This window comes from Poecilia mexicana, unplaced genomic scaffold, assembly GCF_051168715.1.
Source record: "Poecilia mexicana isolate PSO_F unplaced genomic scaffold, ASM5116871v1 scaffold_4, whole genome shotgun sequence".
NCBI classification, from domain to species: Eukaryota; Metazoa; Chordata; class Actinopteri; order Cyprinodontiformes; family Poeciliidae; genus Poecilia; species Poecilia mexicana.
Genome location: NW_028263373.1, coordinates 541,318 through 561,310, shown reverse-complemented (window position 1 = coordinate 561,310; position 19,993 = coordinate 541,318). Strand labels below are relative to the sequence as shown.

General features: G+C 40.4%; 1 protein-coding gene across 1 annotated transcript in view; it reads left to right on the top strand.

The window, feature by feature from the left end:
• The window catches only part of fndc7b (fibronectin type III domain containing 7b), a 57,887-nt gene that overhangs the window by 19,761 nt on the left and 18,133 nt on the right, over positions 1–19,993 (top strand). The window contains exons 19-37 of the mRNA XM_014967764.2: positions 427–693; positions 1,631–1,894; positions 2,919–3,176; positions 4,979–5,242; positions 5,891–6,151; positions 6,909–7,169; positions 8,221–8,484; positions 9,545–9,805; positions 9,899–10,159; positions 11,262–11,522; positions 12,174–12,443; positions 13,227–13,490; positions 13,567–13,827; positions 14,472–14,735; positions 15,760–16,020; positions 16,487–16,747; positions 17,603–17,863; positions 18,689–18,949; positions 19,089–19,349. Of these exons, the coding sequence (XP_014823250.2) occupies positions 427–693; positions 1,631–1,894; positions 2,919–3,176; positions 4,979–5,242; positions 5,891–6,151; positions 6,909–7,169; positions 8,221–8,484; positions 9,545–9,805; positions 9,899–10,159; positions 11,262–11,522; positions 12,174–12,443; positions 13,227–13,490; positions 13,567–13,827; positions 14,472–14,735; positions 15,760–16,020; positions 16,487–16,747; positions 17,603–17,863; positions 18,689–18,949; positions 19,089–19,349 (4,986 nt within the window). The remainder of the gene's footprint in view (positions 1–426; positions 694–1,630; positions 1,895–2,918; positions 3,177–4,978; positions 5,243–5,890; positions 6,152–6,908; positions 7,170–8,220; positions 8,485–9,544; positions 9,806–9,898; positions 10,160–11,261; positions 11,523–12,173; positions 12,444–13,226; positions 13,491–13,566; positions 13,828–14,471; positions 14,736–15,759; positions 16,021–16,486; positions 16,748–17,602; positions 17,864–18,688; positions 18,950–19,088; positions 19,350–19,993) is intronic.

The following is a 19,993-nucleotide window of genomic DNA, read 5'->3' as shown; positions in this document are numbered from 1 at the left end:
TGAATTTTATTTGTTTCTTCAGCAACAAGGCAGTTCACATTGCTTCACATCATAAAAACAAAAGTCATAAGAACAACTTAGAAACCAGGAACAAACATCACATCGAGTTCCATCATCAAAATCATCAACACGTATGAAATATGTTGATAAATGTTTCATTTTTTATGGTTCAAAAGCAACTCTAAACAGGTGAGCCTTGATTTAAAGGAACTCAGTGTTTCAGCTGTTTTGCAGTTTTCTGGAAGTTTGTTCCAGATTTGTTTTCCAATCAAGTTCCTGTATCTTTCTGAAAAGTTACTTGTAAATTGGTTTAGTCTTATTTGAAGTGCAATAAGATATTTGCAGTAGAAAATAGACAAACTACGTCGTCAGATTTTGTGTTTTTGCAGCATAGCAAAGTAATATTTCTTAAAACCTCTCCCGCAGGCTCCTGTCCTCCTACAAACATCCGAGCGTCTTTGCAGTGCGATGGCAACGTGGGTCACGTGACCTGGGACGCTGCGCTGCGAGCCGAGAAGTATTACGTCACGACCGTGCCCTCCGTCCTGGACCGACACGTCCACAGCTGCTCCACCGACGGAACCAACTGTTCGCTCACGGACCTGCACTGCGGCGAGACGGTCGCCATCACCGTGGCAACCATAGAGCGAGGCTGCCGGAGCGAACCCAGTGACCCGCTCATGTTCAAAACAGGTCAGACACACAAACTGTGGTCGGTGTTTAGCAATAAGTCAACCGTTTTGGTTCCTTTCACATTAAAAAAAACCCATTTCACATCGGACAATCTCTGTTCACCGAATTAAACAGTACTACATTGTTTTATTTTTGTTTTTTTGAAAAATAAATAATTTCAGGTAAAATATTTATTTTGAAAGCTACGCAAACCTGTTAGAAGGCAAAATGCAAAAAATAAAAATAGTGCAGAGTTAAACAAAGAAAAGAGTGAGGAAAATATGTTTACTTATAAAAAAAGGACATTTGAAAATAGACAGAGACACAATATTGTAGCTGGAGAATATAATTTATGAATAATAAACAAAAAATATGCTAAAAAAAACAAATGAATACAAAATGTGCAAAAAATTAGAAAAATTAAATTGTGAATAAACTTTTATCATATAAGTAGAAAATTTAAGTAATTAAATAAGAAAAGGAAACTATAGAAATGGTAAGATTATGAATAAATTGGAAAATTAAATAATAGTTATAATATTAAACTTATACTGTTGAAAATGATAAATATTAATTTATACTGTACTGCATTATCACTTAACTTGTGAAAGTTCTGCTTGTTTTTATTTTTTGATGCAACATTTGACACATTAATCACTTTATGAAGTATTTGTTCTAATTTTAACGCCTATTTTGGCATGCTCTGTCCTCCATATACTTTTTGCTCATAGCGATAAGTAAATGCTTTAAATTACATGTTTATAGGTGCAAATTAGTTTTGTATTTCTAAATAGCAATAGAAATAATGGATTATTTTCTTTCTAAATAGAAATGAGATGATGTTCTGCATTTTTTTATGAATTCTGTGGTTCAATGAATTTGAAATTAAATATTACTTTATGAGAACTTTTACTACACAACAAATAGAATAACATATATTTTTCCGCCTTGTTTACAGTGATCTGCCCGCCCAGCGCTGTGGCGGCTGTGACAACCTGCAGCAGCAGTGACATCACCGTTAGCTGGGCCCTGAGTCCGGAAACCGGAGCTCAGTACTTCATCCACGCCCAGAAAGACGGCGGGTCGGCCGCCAACTACTCGTCGTCTCAGCCGTTCCGCGTGATCAGCGGGCTGCGCTGCAGCGAGATGTACAGGTTCAAGGTCGCCGCAGTGAACTCTGAGTGCAGCAGCGTCTTCAGCGAGCAAATCGAAGCTGAAACGGGTACATACCAGCTGCAGTCAAATACTTTTGATTAAATAAAAGATTTTCATGATGGAAGGACAAACACCATTTTACAGGTGGCTTGTGTTGACCTGAGATTAGCAAATTAGCTCTAGACACTACAAACTTTCTTAAAGCTGCAGTTTGTAACTTTTATGATAAAAAATATTCCTTAAAAAATGTATCTCTTTTCTCAACCAGTCAGAGCCAGGAGGCGGGTCTTAGCGCTGTCAATCACACTCCATGCGGTTGACAGCTTAAGGGAGAATGTTTAAATGTACACTGCAAAAACAGAAAAGCATTTTTGGTCTAGTTTCTAGTTGGAATGTCTTAGTGCACTTGAAATAAGATGTAAAAAGAACTTTTCTTCAAGATATAGGAGCTTATTTTAAGTAAATAGTACTTTAAAATTGATTAAAAAAAAGGTAATTCCACTGGCAGATTATCTCACTTATAATAAGACATTTCTCATTAATCAATAAAATTTTATTTGTATAGCACATTTCAGCAGCAAGGCATTTCAGAATGCTTTATGTCATTAAGCACAAGAACACAACATTGGATCAACAATCAAAAACATTAAATTTCTTGCCGAGTCGAAGTTCTGCCCTTATGGGTACCTCCTCCAAAAAAAAAAAAACAGAAGTGAAATAATCCGCCACTGTAACTAGAAAATGTCCATCAATATTAAACACTTGTTGACTTAAATCAAGCGAATATATCTTGCTAAAAAGTTACTTATAAGTTAGTTTTATTCTTATTTCAAGTGCACTAAGTTGTTTGGAATAGAGACTAGACCAGAAATACTTGGTAAGACTGCGTTTTCTTTGCAGTGTAATTGGAAATAATATTTAAATATAACTACAATATTACTGGAATTTTATATTATTTTCTATTTTTATTTAAGGCTGAATATATATTCTTCTTGTGCTAGACTTCCAATCAAATTTCATGATCTATAGTTGTCAAATTAAAGTTTTATCCCCTTTTCAGTGCAGTTTTTTTTTATTATTCTTGTTTTCAGCTCCTTGCCCTCCCACCAACCTGACTGTAGAAACTGAATGCGGCACCAATCTGGCGACTCTGAGCTGGGCTCCCAGCAGATACGCCGTTTCCTACACCGCCACCTACACCGGTACGCACGGTCACGTGGTTTCCTGCTCTACCAACACAACCAGCTGCTCCGTAAAGGTGGACTGTGGACACCAGTACTCCGCCGTTGTGGTCGCCTCCACTGTAACCTGCAACAGCAGCCAATCAACTGCTTTGACCTTTGACTCAGGTAAGTGAAAACCTGTGTTTGTTTGTGTTTTTTAATCTGCTCTGACAGATTTACGATTAATTGTAGATTAATGCTTCATTAGATTAATATTAGTTATAATCGCTTATCTAATAGCATCCGAGTAGTCTTTTACTGTTGTAGTTTGGCCTCCATCCAGTAGAGGGCGCCGCTGGTCATCCTTAAGCAGAGCTGTTGATACAGACATACAAGATGGCGGCGCTATGTAGGAACGGCAGGAAAGAGAAGCCACTCAGACGGAACCCGGTTTAGCAAGAAAATGCACTTTATCTGGTTCTGTTTTAAATATAAACAATCGACAAACCGTTGAACAAAATCAAGCGACTCTAATTTTAATAGCTCTCATTTTTCAACCAAAAATAACTAATGTTCCAAGGTGATAAAGTCTGCATTCCTCACTGACAGTAATTTCAATCTCTGTTAATTGGGGATTTAGTGTTTAACATATTTCAATTATTTCATATTTTATGTCTTATTCAGCAACCTGATGCATTCCTGTTTTGTTGTATTTTACAAATATGTCTTAAGTTTAATAATGCGAATTTATTTAGCCCTTTCAGTGTGGTAGTTTGGCGGTCGACCAGCAGAGGGCGCCATTGCTCATCCTTAATCGGATCCGTTGATACAAGAATTAAAGATGGCGGCGAGATATAAGGACTTCAGGAAAAACTTTATCCAGTTCGGTTTTAAAATATAATCACTTGTCAAGCTGCTGACGTTTTACCTTAATTCAGGCGAGCAGCGTTAACTTCTCTAAAAATTGCTGATGTGCTATGAAGGTGATAAAGTCTGAACATCTCTGACCTGACAGTAATTTTTATGAGCATCTCTGTTCAAGAGGGATTCACATAAATTAATCTTTTCATCTTTTAATTTTTCATTCAACAACCTAAGAGGTTCCTGTTTTGTTATATTATATAAATATGTAAGTGTAATATTGTGAGAATTAACAATTATGTTTATATAATAAGTGTTTTACACAGCTGATGCAAAAAAGTGTTTTGTTTTAAACTCGGCTTATTATGAAAAATGAAGCCCAGTTTCCATCTTGATGCAATTGAAAACTCAGTTTTTAAGAAAATTAATCAACATTATTTTTACTCATTAATTTACACATTGCATCCCCAATCTGCTCGTCTCAGAATAATTAGATAAATTAATTTATAAGCACAGTTGGGTAGTAACTAGTTACATTAACTCAGTTACATTTACTTAAATTAACTTTTTGGAGTATTTTTACTGCGCTGTACTTTTTACTTCTACTTCAGTAATTTTATTATGTAAGTATTATTAAGGATTTTTTCTCTTCAGTGAAATTTCTGGATTTTCTACCCACTGAATGGAAAGCAAACACATTTTAACCAAAATTCACCAGACAGACACACACCTGCAGTTTCTGTTAAAGTTTCATCAGTTTTTATTGAAAGAAACTGATTTGGAAAAAAATTATTTTGCCTGATTTTATTTATTTTGTTACTTATATGAATTATTGTCATTTTGATAATTAAGACACCTAAATTTCCACTTAACTTCATATTTTGGTCGTCTGATGATGTAAATATGAAATGATTGATAATTTGATCAGTTACTCAGTACTTGAGTAGATTTTTTTTACCAAATACTTTTTTACTCTTATTTGAGGAATTTCTTGGATGGACACTTTTTACTAGAGTAAAAACAAGTTGAAATATTGCTACCTTGAGTATAGTTTTTGGGAACTCTGCCCTCCTCTGCTCATTGATTGATTGATTGATTGATTGATAACCAGCCTCTTCCTCCATCAGCTCCGTGTCTGCCTGACCAGGTGGAAGCAGAGCTCGACTGCACGGCCAACTCCTTCTCGGTGCAGTGGAGAGGAACCCTCGGTGACGTTGGCATGTACACGGCCATCGCCATCGGCAGCGACAACACGCGTGCGAGTTGCGACTCCGCCAGCACTCAGTGCACCATCCAGAGCCTGAAATGCGGCGTCCTGTACAGCATCGCCGTCACCACGGCCTCCATCGACTGCGGGACCATCGATGGCTCAGACTACCAGATTTACTCAGGTAAAGAAAACCAAAGCAGATTCAGCTCCACCTTCTGCTAAAACATAAGGGACTTATCCAATCACATGGATAATCTAGCAGAGGGCTACAGCTACTGATTATTTTAGTAATTGATTATTTAGATGATTAATGATTAATTGGGTAGACAAAAGGAACATTCTGCAAATTTTCATTTAATTTGTTAATCCTTTTTGAAATACTTCCTTTTTTAAACGACAACGTAACCATTTTATTTCCAAAAATGCAATAGTAGGATTCCTTAAGTATAAGCTTGATCATTTGTAGATTTTTAAATATATTTGCAGATGTGAGTGGTTCTGTGTTGAGGTCATGAATTTATATAATTAATTACACAGTAAAACACAAAATATTACCAGGTCTTTTTGGTCTAATTTCTAGAGCAAATATCTTAGTACACATGATATAAGACTAAACTAACTTACATGTAACTTTACAGAAAACCACAGGAGCTTATTTTAAGTCAGTAATTCCTTAAATTAGATTTTAAAAATGGCACCAGTTTCTCTAGCACCAGTTTCACTTCTGGCATTTTTCCTGTGTTATAAGTGAAATAATCTGCCTGTGGAACCTGGCAGATATCTGTTGTAACATCTCTTTTATTAGCGTTTTCTTGATCTTTTGCTCCAGCTCCCTGCAAACCAGACAACGTCTCAGTGAACCTGGACTGCAGCGCCGCCGTGGCGATGGTCGCCTGGGAGAACACGGGTCCAGATCAGCGTCAGGTGGTGACCGCCGTGGACAGCAGGGGACAGACCAGCTTCTGCAACTCTAGCAGCTCCAACTGCACCTTCCACCAGCTGCAGTGTGGGAATAAATATGCCATCGACGTCGTCGGCTACACCAACTCCTGCAGCAGCGAACCCGCTGCTGCTAAGGAGCTCAGCACCAGTAAGAGCTAAGCAGCTCAACAAACTGAGAAACAGTTGGTCATAATTTGTGTTAACTACGACAAATGTGCAATAACAGAGTTTCTACAGGTTTCATCAAGTCAAATTTAAGACTTTTAAGACCATTATGATTAAAATTTAAGACCTATATCACAACAAAGCATAGAAATATGTTGAGAAGGGTTTCTTAAAGCGGACGTTTTTAAAGAGCAAACACTGATTGGCTGGTTCCAATTCTTAAATATCTTTATTTGTTTTGAACTACTTCAGTAAGTTTCACGTGATTCCAGCAGCTAATGCTAACTAGCTGCTAATGCTAGCTAGACTCAAACATTTTCCTGGTATAAAAGTCCCAAAAGAACAAACTAAAAAAGAGTAAATGAGATTATCCCAGTAACAAATTTTGCTGAATGATAAATTGTCCCAGAAGTTATTGAGATAATCAATAATTTTGTTGTTTTGAGACCATTTTCAAGTCGTACGATGATAACTTGAAAAAAGAAATAAAAAAAGACAAATGCATCATGCAGATAGAAATTATTGAGCTCTTTTAAAATGATCATGCAGTTGATTTATTACTTATAGTGACAAAACTTACAATTTCTTTAATGAATTGAAGTCATTACAAGGCCTTTATTTTAGACATTTAAGACATTTTAACTCTTTAACTGTCCGTGCATTGACTTTATTTCAAACCAATACTTAGAGACTACAATTGTCCTTGAACAATTTCAAATGAATCTCTGTTCTCTTAAAAGCTCCCTGCATCCCCACCCACGTCAAAGCAAGCGTGGACTGCGACAGCGGCATCACGGCCGTGACGTGGGACGAGGCGCTGGGCGCCACTTCGTACGTCGTCTACGCCTGGGGAAGCCTCGGCCATGAAGCCCAGTGCAAGAGCGAGAGCATCAACTGCAACTTCATCAACCTGGAGTGTGGGCAGGACTACAACGTCACAGTGGTGGCTCAGCATGACACCTGCGTCAGTGCGCCGAGTGAAGCCATCACCCTCAGCTCACGTAAGACGGACACGAGTTCATAAAAAATGACAAAATCAACCTCAAACATGAAAAGCAAAGCTTTCATATTCAGTTCAAACAGGAGTAGGAAGAATCCAATTGTTATGAAGTCCTGCCTACAATTAGATATACATGCTGGGCTTTAGTCTAAAATGTAGAGTCCTAATCAATCATTCAATCAATCAATCAAGTTTATTTGTGTAGCTCATGTCAGCAACAAGGCAGGTCAGGGTGCTTTACATCATAGAAGTACACACAGTGAACCATTGAGAAGACCAGTAAATGTTGCCACTGTTACACACCAAATATGTCGGCCATTGTTTCATTTGTTATGATTGCAATGCGACTCTAAGCAGCTGGGTTTGTAGAGTGGATGCACCGATCGCAGTTTTTTCACCGATCTTTAAGAAGCCAGACCTGCCAATTCTGATTTTGGCCAATGCCATTTTTTTGTCTGAAATGTTGATAAATGTAGCAAGAAACTCGCTGAGTTGGCAACATTTGTTAACTGCAAACATACAGAGATGACCTGGTGGGCCGGTCTGTCAGTCAAACCTCTCTAACAGCAGAGCAGAAGAGAACAGAGGCTGATTTCTAGATAAGATCGGCTTCACATGTAAATATCACCCCACCACCGATCTCCCAAAATGAAAGAAATTGGCGCAGAAAAATCGTTGCACCTGGTTTTTAGCCCTGATTTAAAGGAACTGAGTGTTTCAGCTGTTTTGCAGTTTTCCAGAGGTTTGTTCCAGATTTGTGGTGCACAGAAGCTGAATGCTGCTATGGTGCTATGCTATGTGCTCCATCTTCCTGGTTTTAGTCAGAACACTGGCAGCAGCGTTCTGCATCAGCTGTTATGGATTTTTACACATTTATTTTATGCTTCATGTCACAATTTTTACATTTTTAAAAAGTGCAGTTAATTCAGACCACACAGTCATCTTTGGAAAGACAATGTTTTCCTTCTCTATATAAACCAGCTGATGTTCTTTGATTTATCATTTGGTAAAACCAACATAAAACATTTTCTTTTGCATCCTCCTTTGTTTAGGTCCGTGTCCCCACAGCGGCTTGCACACGTCGCTGGACTGCAACACCAATGCAGTCATTGTGTCTTGGACTCCTGGCAACGGCATCCTCCACTACGACGCCTCGGCCGATCCTTTTAACATGGCGGAAGAGAAAAGCTGCTCAACCAACGGCTCGTCCTGCAACATCACGTCTCTGCGCTGCGGCGAGAGCTACAGGGTCGGCGTCAGCGGCCAGGGGCAGACCTGCCCCAGTCCGTCCCAGTACTGGAACAGAATAAACACAGGTAGGCCTGGAACTTTAGCAGTGAGTTATTCTGACGATTAATCGGATAAAAAGCTGGCACACTCTACGGATTTTTTATCTAGCCATTTAAGCCTTTTTTATACAATACAAGAAATTTATTGAAATATACAAATAAATAAGGAAATAAACTTTTTATTGCCTAAGAATTTGAACCAGGTGAAGCTAAAACTATCCCACAAGTTTTGGATAAAACATATTTACAAACAAATTTGTTTTAAATGCAAATGTACAGTATGTATATGTTTTTTTTACAGCTTTGACTTAGTTTCTGCTCTGAATATTTTATTTTTCCAGCAAATGGCGTTTTGACTCTGTATACTCCAGTTACCAATTAATCGATCACTAAGTTAGTTGAGGATTATTTCAATAATCGGGATTGATCTGATTAATCGTTCCAGCCCTAAATACAGGTGGGGTTTTTTTTTCCAACCCTTGGATTGGAAAAAAAGCTGCTGCAATTAAGCTGCTGCTGGCCACACCCCCCAACTCAGTGTTTACACTCACACCTGAAAATGGCTGCCAGCAGGTCAGCAATTATACAACTGTAAATCTTTGAAAAACAGAAGTACTGCTGCACAACTAACAAGAATGCAGCAAGTGGTTTATGAATGTTAAGTCAACAACAAAACGCTTGTCTTCCCCAGCAATCATTGTACAGCGCATACAGCAGTACAACCAGCTGCCCAAACGTGACACAGCTCTAACTGGGTTGCTAGGTAACAGGTGGAACTCGGCCGGGGTTGCTAGGTGACCTTTGTCATCTTTCATTCCAGAGGTTTTTACATTTTCCAGAAACCAACAAACATGAACTTATTGCTAAAAAACAATTGGATGGTTTTCTTTAAGCATTTTTGCTGTTTTTGAAGCAGTAGAAACCCAAGTGGAAGTACAAAAATGTGCAAAAAGGGAATTTTGCATAAAAGTTCCCCTTTAGAGTATCATTTAATTTAAAAATTATTTTTTTTTACAAAACTATGCTTTCCCTGTGGCACCTGCTGTGCTGTGATGGTGTATAAAAACGATCCCTTTCCCTGCACCAGCTCCGTGTCCTCCCACCAACCTCGTGGTCAGCTCTTCCTGTACATCCAACAACATCTCGGTGTCGTGGCAAGACTCGCAGGGTTCCACGTCCTACATGGCCGTGGCTGAAAATGAAAATGGTCGCCAGTGGTCATGCAACACAAGCAGCACCACCTGCCAAATACCTGAACTGCTCTGTGGACAGAAGTACGACGTTTATGTCGTCGGTATCGATTCAACCTGCTTTGGAGCCAAGAGTGAAATAAAAATGATTCGCACTGGTGAATATGAATAATTACCCCGTTTTCTGCAAAAAACTGCCAAACCTGCTGGGTGATTGGGCCTTCAGATAACTCTTTGTGCTTCCTCTGTAGCTCCATGCGTTCCAGAGAACATTCAGACACATCTTGACTGTCCGTCTGGACTCCTCAACCTGACCTGGGAATCCACAGGCTACTTTACACGCTTCCAGGCTTCCGTAGCGAGCGGCGAGGGTCACGTCAACATCTGCACCACGGGAAAGAATTACTGCCTGGTGCAAAATATGGAGTGTGGGACGACGTACGATGTGACGGTGACGGCCCAGGATGAGGCCTGCAACAGCTCCCACAGCCCCGCAAAGCAAGTTAAAACAGGTGAGCCAGCTACAGAAAGGAACAGAATGAGATCAAAATATAACACAACACAAGTCGACAGATTCACTGGCTACAGTTCTAATTATAACAATCAAAACCAAACAATGCAGCAATTTTTTTTTATACAAAACCAAATTGAAGGGGCATTGTTATGCAAAATTGACTTATTTAGCCAAAAAAGTAAAAAAAAAAAAAAAAAAGACTTTTTTAATCCCCTTATCAAAAATAAGCCTGGAAAGTTGCCTCGATTCTTTTGTGCATGTTTGAGAAATCCTTCAGTCTCCATGGTAACCATTTAGCTGTGAAAAGCGCCTGTGTGGACCTAGCCACGCCTTCGAGTCACAGCTCCGCCTCTCAGCTGCAGCTTCCAAGCTTCACAACTCCCCCACTCAGCTCCTTCAGACTAGCCAGCAGCAATTAGTAAACATTTGGTGGATCTGATCTCATTATAGGAGCCACGTCTCTTAATTTCACTCAGTGGAAAATTACATAAGGAGACGGTTTATAAATGTTTATTTTAAAAACGTATAACCAACAGTTTAATCACAAAATGTTTAACCAATCAGAGTGACTGCTGCACAATGGCTCATCTGACAGGGTCGTCACATAATCAGTGGCAATGATTTATTTTAGCATGACAGTATAGTAATAGCTTGCATAGCAGAAGATAAAAAAGAAATATAAAGAATATTTTATAAAATAAAAAAAAAATTGCTATGTTGACATTTTGCCCTTATTGTCCAATATTTTTATCTTTTATTCTGTTTATATTTTATATTCTATGTTTGTGAGTCTAATTCCTGTTATTTACTGTCTCTCCATAATTTCTCCATCATGGGACAATAAAGGATATTTCTGTTAATTTTTGATTTATTGTTGAAGTAAAAGTGTGAAAGTAAGGGGCATCGGCCCCAGTTTGCCCCCCATTTAGCAACACCCATGCTCAGAACTTTTATAAGAAATTTTCTGCTTCTTAAAAAAAAGGCTCCTGTTCTGCTTTTTCAGTACATTTTATGACTTTTCCCAAAGGTTTTCTTGAAATAACTAATACTCTTTACTATTTTCTCAGTTAGTCATGATTTTCTTTACTTCCTCCACCCAGCTCCCTGCCCACCGTCGTCCTTCCATCCTCGTGTGGACTGCAGCAGCGGCGTTGTCTCCGTCACCTGGAACAGCAGCGTCTCTGGAGTCGTCTACACCGTCTCTGCGGTTGATGAGGAAGGTCGCGCTCATAACTGCAGTGGCACAAACAGCGGCTGTAACATTCACACCCTGCAGTGTGGGACCGAATACAACGTCTCCATCACACCGTCCAGGGATGCATGTGTGGGCCAGGACAGCGCCACCGCGCTGATATCCACAGGTCCAGAGAAACATGTTTTACTTTCTATTAAACTCTGACTTACCTAAAAAATAGGAAAAGCCAGTTTTAAGTTGCTAAAATCATCTTAATTAGTAAGACAAACCTTTTAAGTGTAATCTGCATTTCAACAGAATAAAATATTATCTAGTAAAAGCAGAAATTGTGAAAAAGAATCAGTCCAAGCATTGAACCCTGGGGAATGCCATGATTAATTTAAATGAATTCCTTCATTTTTTATTTATTTTCTTTTATTTTAAGATAAAGAGAAATAAATGCAGAGTGAAAAGATACTGGTCCAATCACTGAACCCTGGGGAACCCCAGGAGTAACGTCTGTTTTCCTTTTTTTCTTTTCATGCTTGGATGGCACCTGTTGATAAAGATTCAGAAGTTTTATATTGAAAGAAATTGATCAGGAAAAGTGTTTCTTTGGTCTGATTTTGTTATCATTATTTTTTTCTCCAAAATTTCCACTTAACTTTATATCTTGGTCCAGCTGATGGGGTAATTTTTAAATATTAAATGATTGGTAATGTGATCAATTACTCAGTACAGCACTTGAGTTTTTTACTCTTACTTGAGTAAAACTATGTTGAACTAGAGCTACTCTTAGTTTGACTAATTTTCTGATCCTGCTTCTCGTTTCTTTCAGTTCCCTGCGTGCCTCAGCTGTCGGATGTGGAGATCGACTGCCTGACAAACTCAGCCTGGGTGATGTTCGACGAGTCTGACGGCGCCGAAGGATACGTCATCGTCACAACAAACAGCCAGGGCGCCATCCAGACGTTTGAGTGCAACGCCACGTCGGACGGGATGTGCGCTCTGCCGACGCTAGCCTGCAGCCAGAACCTCACCTTCACCTTGAAGGCCCAGAACGAAGAGTGCATCAGCGCCGCCAGCAACGCCGTCACCACAGAAACAGGTCAACAGGAAAAGACAAAGAAACTTAATGTTACAGGATTAGAACTGAGACAGACAGCAAGTAACGTTGAACTTTGAATAGCTACGATATGTAGATAGCATTATGCAATAAGCAATTAATCAATGACACTGCAAAAACATAAAATCTCACCAAGTATCTTTTTCCCGTTTCTAGTGCCAATATGTTGGTAGACTTGAAATAAGACAAAACTAAGGAGCTTGTTTTAGGTTAATAATTCCTTATTATTCATAACAAATATCCTAATTCCACTGGCAATTTATTGAACAAGTCATTTTTCTCATAAGTGAAATAATCTGCCAGTGAAACTAAAATAATCTGAATCAGTATTAAACAATTATTGACTTAAAAGTTGCTGGAAAGTTACTTGTAACTTAATTTTGTCCTGTTTCTAGTAAACTGAGGTATTTCCACTAGAAACTAGACCAAACATAGATTTTGTGTTTGCAGTGCAGTTTGAACAAAATGTTTTTTTAATTAAAGATGTTATTTGCCATGTTATGGCCTACAACATCATGAACAGTGCTGATATTCACTAAGACTGAAGAATCTGGCTGTACAGCAAATACTGCATAAATGCATACAAATGAAAAATTTAGTGGAAGAAAAAAGTGAGAAACCCTGACCAGGTTTTGACTACATGCTGTACAATTTATTGACAAAACCTTCAGTATACTGACATGCAGTGCCTGTATGTTTTTTGTCCTGTGAATGCTTTTGGTTAATTACGTGAGTGTAAAAGTTACATTTCTTCTCCTTCTGCAGCGCCGTGTCCTCCTCAGGGCATAACGGAAACCGTAAACTGTGATGATGGAACCCTGTCAATCAGCTGGTCAGCTGTTCCCGGGGCGGTAACGTACACGGCCACGCTTGAAGAGCTGAACGGCGGCACGCCGAGCTGCTGCACATCAGCTGCTGCCGGGTGCGACATCAGAGACCTGCCGTGCGGGGAGATGTACATCCTGCATGTGACAGCCGAGGGCCGGACCTGCAACAGCTCTGAGAGTGACGGGATCGTCACAAGGACAGGTGTCCGTCCTGAAATGCACTGGAAGCATTTTGTGTTCTGCGAGGAAAGCTTCATTTCTGATTTCCCTGTTCTCAGTGGCGTGCGTCCCGGAGAACCTCAAAGCCGATCTGATCTGCAGCAGCAATGTGGCGTCCATGTCGTGGGGCTACAGCCGCGGCGGACAGCTCTACACCGTGAGGGCGGTGGGCGCCGGCGGACACCTGTCTGAGTGCCGGTCGCCTGATAACCAGTGCGATCTGACGGACCTGCAGTGTGGAGAGCTTTACAACGCTACCGTGACCGGCGAGGACGTACGCTGCCGCAGCAAACCCAGCGACAGCGTGACGATCAAGACTGGTATGGCCTCAGAGTCTGAATCCACTCAACTGTGGTTTAAACATGAAGTAAAGAAGGAAGGATATAAAATTTTCTGATGTATTTGAAGTGTGTGTGTCGCTTATGATGCACCGTCATCCTGAATAATGCACACCTCGTGGGATCAGTGCTGTGGAAATCACCGTATTCTGCTGTGTCATGGCCGCCATGACACTTTTCTGTTTGATTCATAATTAAAACTGTCAGGGATTGAAACTGATTGAATCAGCAAAGGTATGAGCTCAATGTTTGCTTTCTGAATCCACTCAAACATGGATTTAAACATAAAGTACTGAATTAATTTGGCTTTATAGTAACTTTTATAAATAAATATTTAGCTGCCGTTTACAATAATACAATAATGACGTTGTTTTTTCCTTTTGATTGACCTGGTTTTAAGCCACTTATTATTTCTAAACACAATCCTTCGGTAAGCTTACAAATAGATCTGACGTCACGGCAAATAAACGGTCCCTTACATGCGTGGACCACTAGGTGGCGCCCACAGACCAACAGTGAGAAGGACTGGGGTAGAGCTGTGGTTCTATGCTCTAATAGTTCAATGTTTTATGTCTTTTGAGTGCCATCAGCCTTCCTAACCTCTGAATGTCATGTTTCTCCAACAGTACCATGCACTCCTGAGAATACGTCCACTGTGATGGACTGTGAGGCCAACTCTCTCATCGTCTCCTGGTCTGAGAGCGCAGGCGCCGACTCCTACATCGCCACGCTGCAGGACAGCTACGGCCGGAGCACAACCTGCCAGGGGACAACCGAGGGGTCGTGTGGTGTGAGCGGAGTCGGCTGCGGCCAGATCTACCACGTGTCTGTGGTCTCCTCTGACGGATACTGCAACAGCCCGCCCACAGACGTGCTGGACACTCCCTCAGGTAGGAGAGGAGCTACAAATAAAACACAAACTATTAAATCTGATCCTCTACAGGGTTTTAAAGGTGACCCGTTATTCTTCCTTTAACGGATTAGGATAGGTTTGTAGGTGAAACAAAAACATGTTCAGTGCTTTTTTTCTCTCTTAGTTAATGAGAGCTCCTTCCAGGGCTCTGTCACTTTAAGACTGCTTTCCCTCTAGCCCTGCTTAGTCCGCTTTAACTGAACTCTAGTCCATTTGCCTGTGAGGTCCCGTTTGTTTGGTGAGGTGTGAATGCGAAACCAAACTCTGATTTGGACCAATAAAGATAACTCTGGTCCGCCTAGTGCAGGGCATTCTGGGTAAATACAATCAAAGCAATTGCTTGAGTCCAGCGCTAATAGGAGAAATGGGTCATGGTTTTTACCAAAGACAAAACAGAAATCCTACAGCCACTAAAATCTGATGTTTCTCCATTTTATTTACATTTTGTGAAGAAGGAAGTTGCATTCAGTGTCTTCTGAGGTTTCTGTGTCGTTTCCTTCAGTAGTTCTTGGTGCAGCGCCCCCTCAGGCGAGGAGGGGAACAGGTTTTTTCCATTGGGTTTGGTTCATTTGACACAATGCTGTGTGAAAGAGAACCAAAAGCAGATCCTCCCGCACAACCAACAAGAATGCAGCAAGCAGTTTCTGGATGGCAGCTTTTCCAGCAGCCGTTGTACAGAACTGGAATGAGCTCAGTTTGGGTTGGTAGGTAACAGGCTGGGGTTGCTAGAAAACAGGCAAGCGCCTGATGATTTGTGCTGTTTCATTCCAGAGGTTTTTGAAACTGCTCATCTTCTAGACACCAAAACAATTTATTGCCAAAAACTGACTGGTTGGGTTTTTAGAAGCAGTAGAAACCCAAATGCAAGTACAAAAACATGAAAACTGTGAATGTTGCATAACAGGTTCTCATTAAAATTTTTCAATATTCACTTTTAAGACTCCTCTGAAAGTAGAATCTAAAACCACTGATTGAAATGTTGCCACCTGTCTTCCTCTCAGTGCCGTGTAAAACCAGAAACATCAGGGCGGCGATGGACTGCTACACGAAAACAGCCCAGGTGTCCTGGTACCCCAGCGACGGCGCTCTGTCCTACCTGGTCGTCGCCTCCACTGCGTCGGGCCACAGCGTCACCTGCGAGACCAACACCACCTCCTGTGAGCTGGAGGGGCTGCAGTGTGGTCAGAGCTACTCTGTGTGGGTGAAATCAGTGGGAGAAAGCTGCAGCAGCAGCGCCAACATGACCGGAGAGCTGCTGACGGGTGAGAAACACAGTCTGAAATAAAATTCAACTCTCCCTTCTCACAATCGCAGTTGTTTTACATTTTATTGTGCAGAATAACGATTTTACCCACCTGAATAAATGCTCTGAATTTTAAATATAGATTTTTCTAAATTATTTAGTGTGAGATTATTCTACAGCTGCAAATTTAATGCTTTTATCCTTAACTTTAAAATAAACACAGAGAAAACTGTATTTCATTCTCCTTTACTCTGCAGTCTAGTTTTTACTCTAATCCTAAAAAATCAACCCATAAATTTAGAAATTAAGTAACAAATGTTGAAATGCTGGAGATTTCCTTTAGAGCTTACCTTACAAAAAAACACATTTTGTAAGTAAGACTAAAGTGTTTAAAAAAAAAAGTCAGATTCACATAATTAGTTTTTTCACCATAAAAGAAAAGTTTTAATTGTAATTAATTTTTTTATCTTCATTCTGTGTTGCAGAACCGTGCATTCCTGCACAGATCACCGGTCTGTACAACCTGGCTATCGGTCAGGTTGAGTGGGACAAGGCGGCCGGTGCCGATAACTACACAGTTACCGCGGAAACGGACCAAGGCCTCACAGCCACCTGCACCACCAGAGACAACTTCTGCACATTGTACAACATGGAGTGTGGCCAGGTGTACAATATCAGCGTCACGTCGCACAGTGACGTGTGCAAAGACGTGTCCATCTCTACAGAACACGTCACCATTGTGACAGGTGAGGATTTCCTGTTATTACCTTAAATGATGCACCTTTGAACTTCTGTGATCCCAGATTGTGATTAGGAATGTAAAGTTTAGCTGGGCCACTTTTAGCTTCCTTTAATTATGACACTAGCTGCAAAAAAAATAAATAAAAATAAAGACCAGATATGTGTGATCTGGTTTCTGGTTAGTTCCCTTAAAATGAGGCCCAACTAATTTGCAAGCTACTTTTCAGGAAAATATAGGAGCTAGTTTTCAGTTAATGAAATTCATTAAAACGTACAAGTTCCAGTGCCTGATTATTTCACTTATGACACATTTTCCCCATTTTATAAGAGAAATAATCTGCCAGTGGACTTTCTACTTTTTAATCAATATTGATCAAAAAAATAAACCCCTACTACAATCAAAAAGTGATCAACTTGTATTATATGTAGTTCATACATGTGGCAGCCATATTGGATTTGAAGGTGAGGGCCAACTGACTTCCATTTTAGAATTAAAATTTTAGTGAAAATTTTTTATTTATTTATTTTTTTCAAATGGGAACTTAGACAAAAACTTTTCAGCAAAATATAGCAGCAAGAAAATAATTATTTAATATTGATAAAAGTCCTAGTCAGCAAGTCATTTTCCCTGTTATAAGTGAAATAATCTTCTAGTGGAACTTTTTCATCATTAAGTAATTATTAACATAAAAAAAGCTTTTATCTTGCTGAAAAGTTACTTGTACATTAGTTTTGTCTTATTTAAAGTGTAATAAGATATTTTCACTAGAAACTAAACAAAATACTTGGTAAGGTTTTGTTTTGCAGTGCAGATAGGTAAACATGATCTGCTTCATTCAGGCGTTTCTGTCCGTTTGCAGAGCCGTGTCCGCCTAAAAACGTGGAGACCAACGTGAACTGCCAGGAGGAGCTGGGGACTGTGTCATGGGAGAGCAGCTGGGGCTCTGTGGGCTACGAGGTTCAGCTCGCAGGGCGTGATGGCCATTCGCTGACCTGCCTCACAAACACCACGTTCTGCAACGTCAGAGACCTGCACTGTGGCGTGGTCTACTACACCAACGTCATTGCCATTGGGGAGAACCGCAACAGCAGCAAGTCCACCACTGTGCTCCTGACTGCAGGTATTACATACTGGCAGAACTGTAATAAAGTACTAATGGGGCTGTCATAATGCATGGTGTAACAGGAGCCTATACAATCCTGCTTTTATTAGTGTGGCACGATCTATCAACGATCAACAGTTTCTATTTTTTTAAAGGTGACTTATTATGCTTCCTTGAACAGGTTAGGATGGGTTTATGGTCGACACAAAACATGCTCATTATAGTTTTTATTTTTGCACAAAATCATTCTAAGTTCTGCCTATTTTGAGCTCAGAATGAGCTGTTTTAGGGCCTCTTTGAAAAGCAGAAGTGGAGCCTCCTGCACAACCATCAAGAATGCAGCAAGTGGTTTCTAAATGAACCGACAAAACACTTTTTCCAACAGCCATTGTACAGCGCATACACCAGTAAAACCAACTGACCAAGTGTGCTGGAGCTGCTTGGGTTGCTAGGTTACGGCACAGTGACCCAATCGGGATGTTTTTGAAACGAATCATTTCCAAAAACCATAAAACATTTTTAAAAAGCAGCAATAAGCACTTGGGCTATTTTTAAAAGTGCTTATTTACATTTTTGAGACCCAAATGAGAGCATAAAATGTGCAAAAAGTGGATTTTCCATAATAGGTCCCTTTTAATGTTGATAAACCAACTAAAAATCTAATTAGTCTAAACAAATTAAAAGTCAAATTAGTTGGTCTGAAGAATTCTTGACATCATCAAACTTTAAAGATTGATTAAAATTTAAAGAGCCAATATGAGAAGTTTAGTGTTTCCAAAAAAGCACCACCTTTCTAAAATATATCCCGTGACTTTTTGCATCTCTGTCTCCTCCTGTCTGCAGCTCCCTGTACAGCCGGCGACGTGGTGGCTAGCTATGACTGCTACAACAACTCAGCAGAAGTCTCCTGGAGCTACAGCGTGGGCGCCAGCTCCTACCGGGTGACTGCTGTGTCGCCAGCCGGGCACCGGACCTCCTGTGAGACGGACGAGCTGCAGTGTGAGCTGTTGGAGCTGGAGTGCAGCCAGACGTACAGCGTCACCTTCACAACCATCAGCGACCAATGCCAGATTGAGACGTACACCAACGTTTCCTTCAGCACACGTAAGTCAACCGATCCCGTTACAAGTTAAAAGTATAGGTCTTAACAGTGAGCCATGTGTCAGAGCTAATATCTTTCAGCTCTGAGATTTTGTCATTAAACTGTTTAAATTGTCCACATTTCGACTGATTTGGCGTCCAGGCCCCTGTAAGCCGCAACGTGTCGGCGTGGACCTCCGGTGCGGGACGAGTACAGCCGACATGTTCTGGGACGAAGACGACTATGTGGAGCTGTTCATGGCCACTGCCACCAGCAGCGTGGGAATGACCCTGCAGTGCAACTCCACCAACTCCACCTGCCAGTTCCCGGATCTGGACTGTGGCGAGAAATACGTGTTTTCTGTCACTGCGTACAGCAGCATGTGCTACAGCGAAGAGGGCAACTCTGTGGAGATCCAGACAGGTAGGAGAGTTAACCGACTGAGACGTTTTGTTTTAATGTTAATCAATCATCTAAATGTTGTTAAATTATTTCTGCTTTAATATTTCTACATATTGTTATATAGAAATAACAATATGGCTGAAAAAAATTATCATAAGTGTTTCATATCAGTCTTTATCAATAATTATTGATTAGATTTCAGTTTTAAATATCTGAAATACTCCCAAACTGGTGGCGTGACCTTTCCTAGTTTATCCACATTTTTCACTCCATGCTGTTGTTGTTATTTTTAAGCAGTTATGAGAAGCAGCGGCGAAACCCTAAAGTGTTCCTGTGCAAGTTACTCAACAGGTTGTTGCTAGGTAACCACAGAGTGAGTGAGTGAGTTGCTAGGTAACCAAAGAGTGAGCGAGTTGCTAGGTAACCACAGAGTGAGTGAGTGAGTTGCTAGGTAACCACAGAGTGAGCGAGTTGCTAGGTAACCAAAGAGTGAGCGAGTTGCTAGGTAACCACAGAGTGAGTGAGCGAGTTGCTAGGTAACCACAGAGTGAGCGAGTTGCTAGGTAACCACAGAGTGAGTGAGTGAGTTGCTAGGTAACCACAGAGTGAGCGAGTTGCTAGGTAACCAAAGAGTGAGCGAGTTGCTAGGTAACCACAGAGTGAGT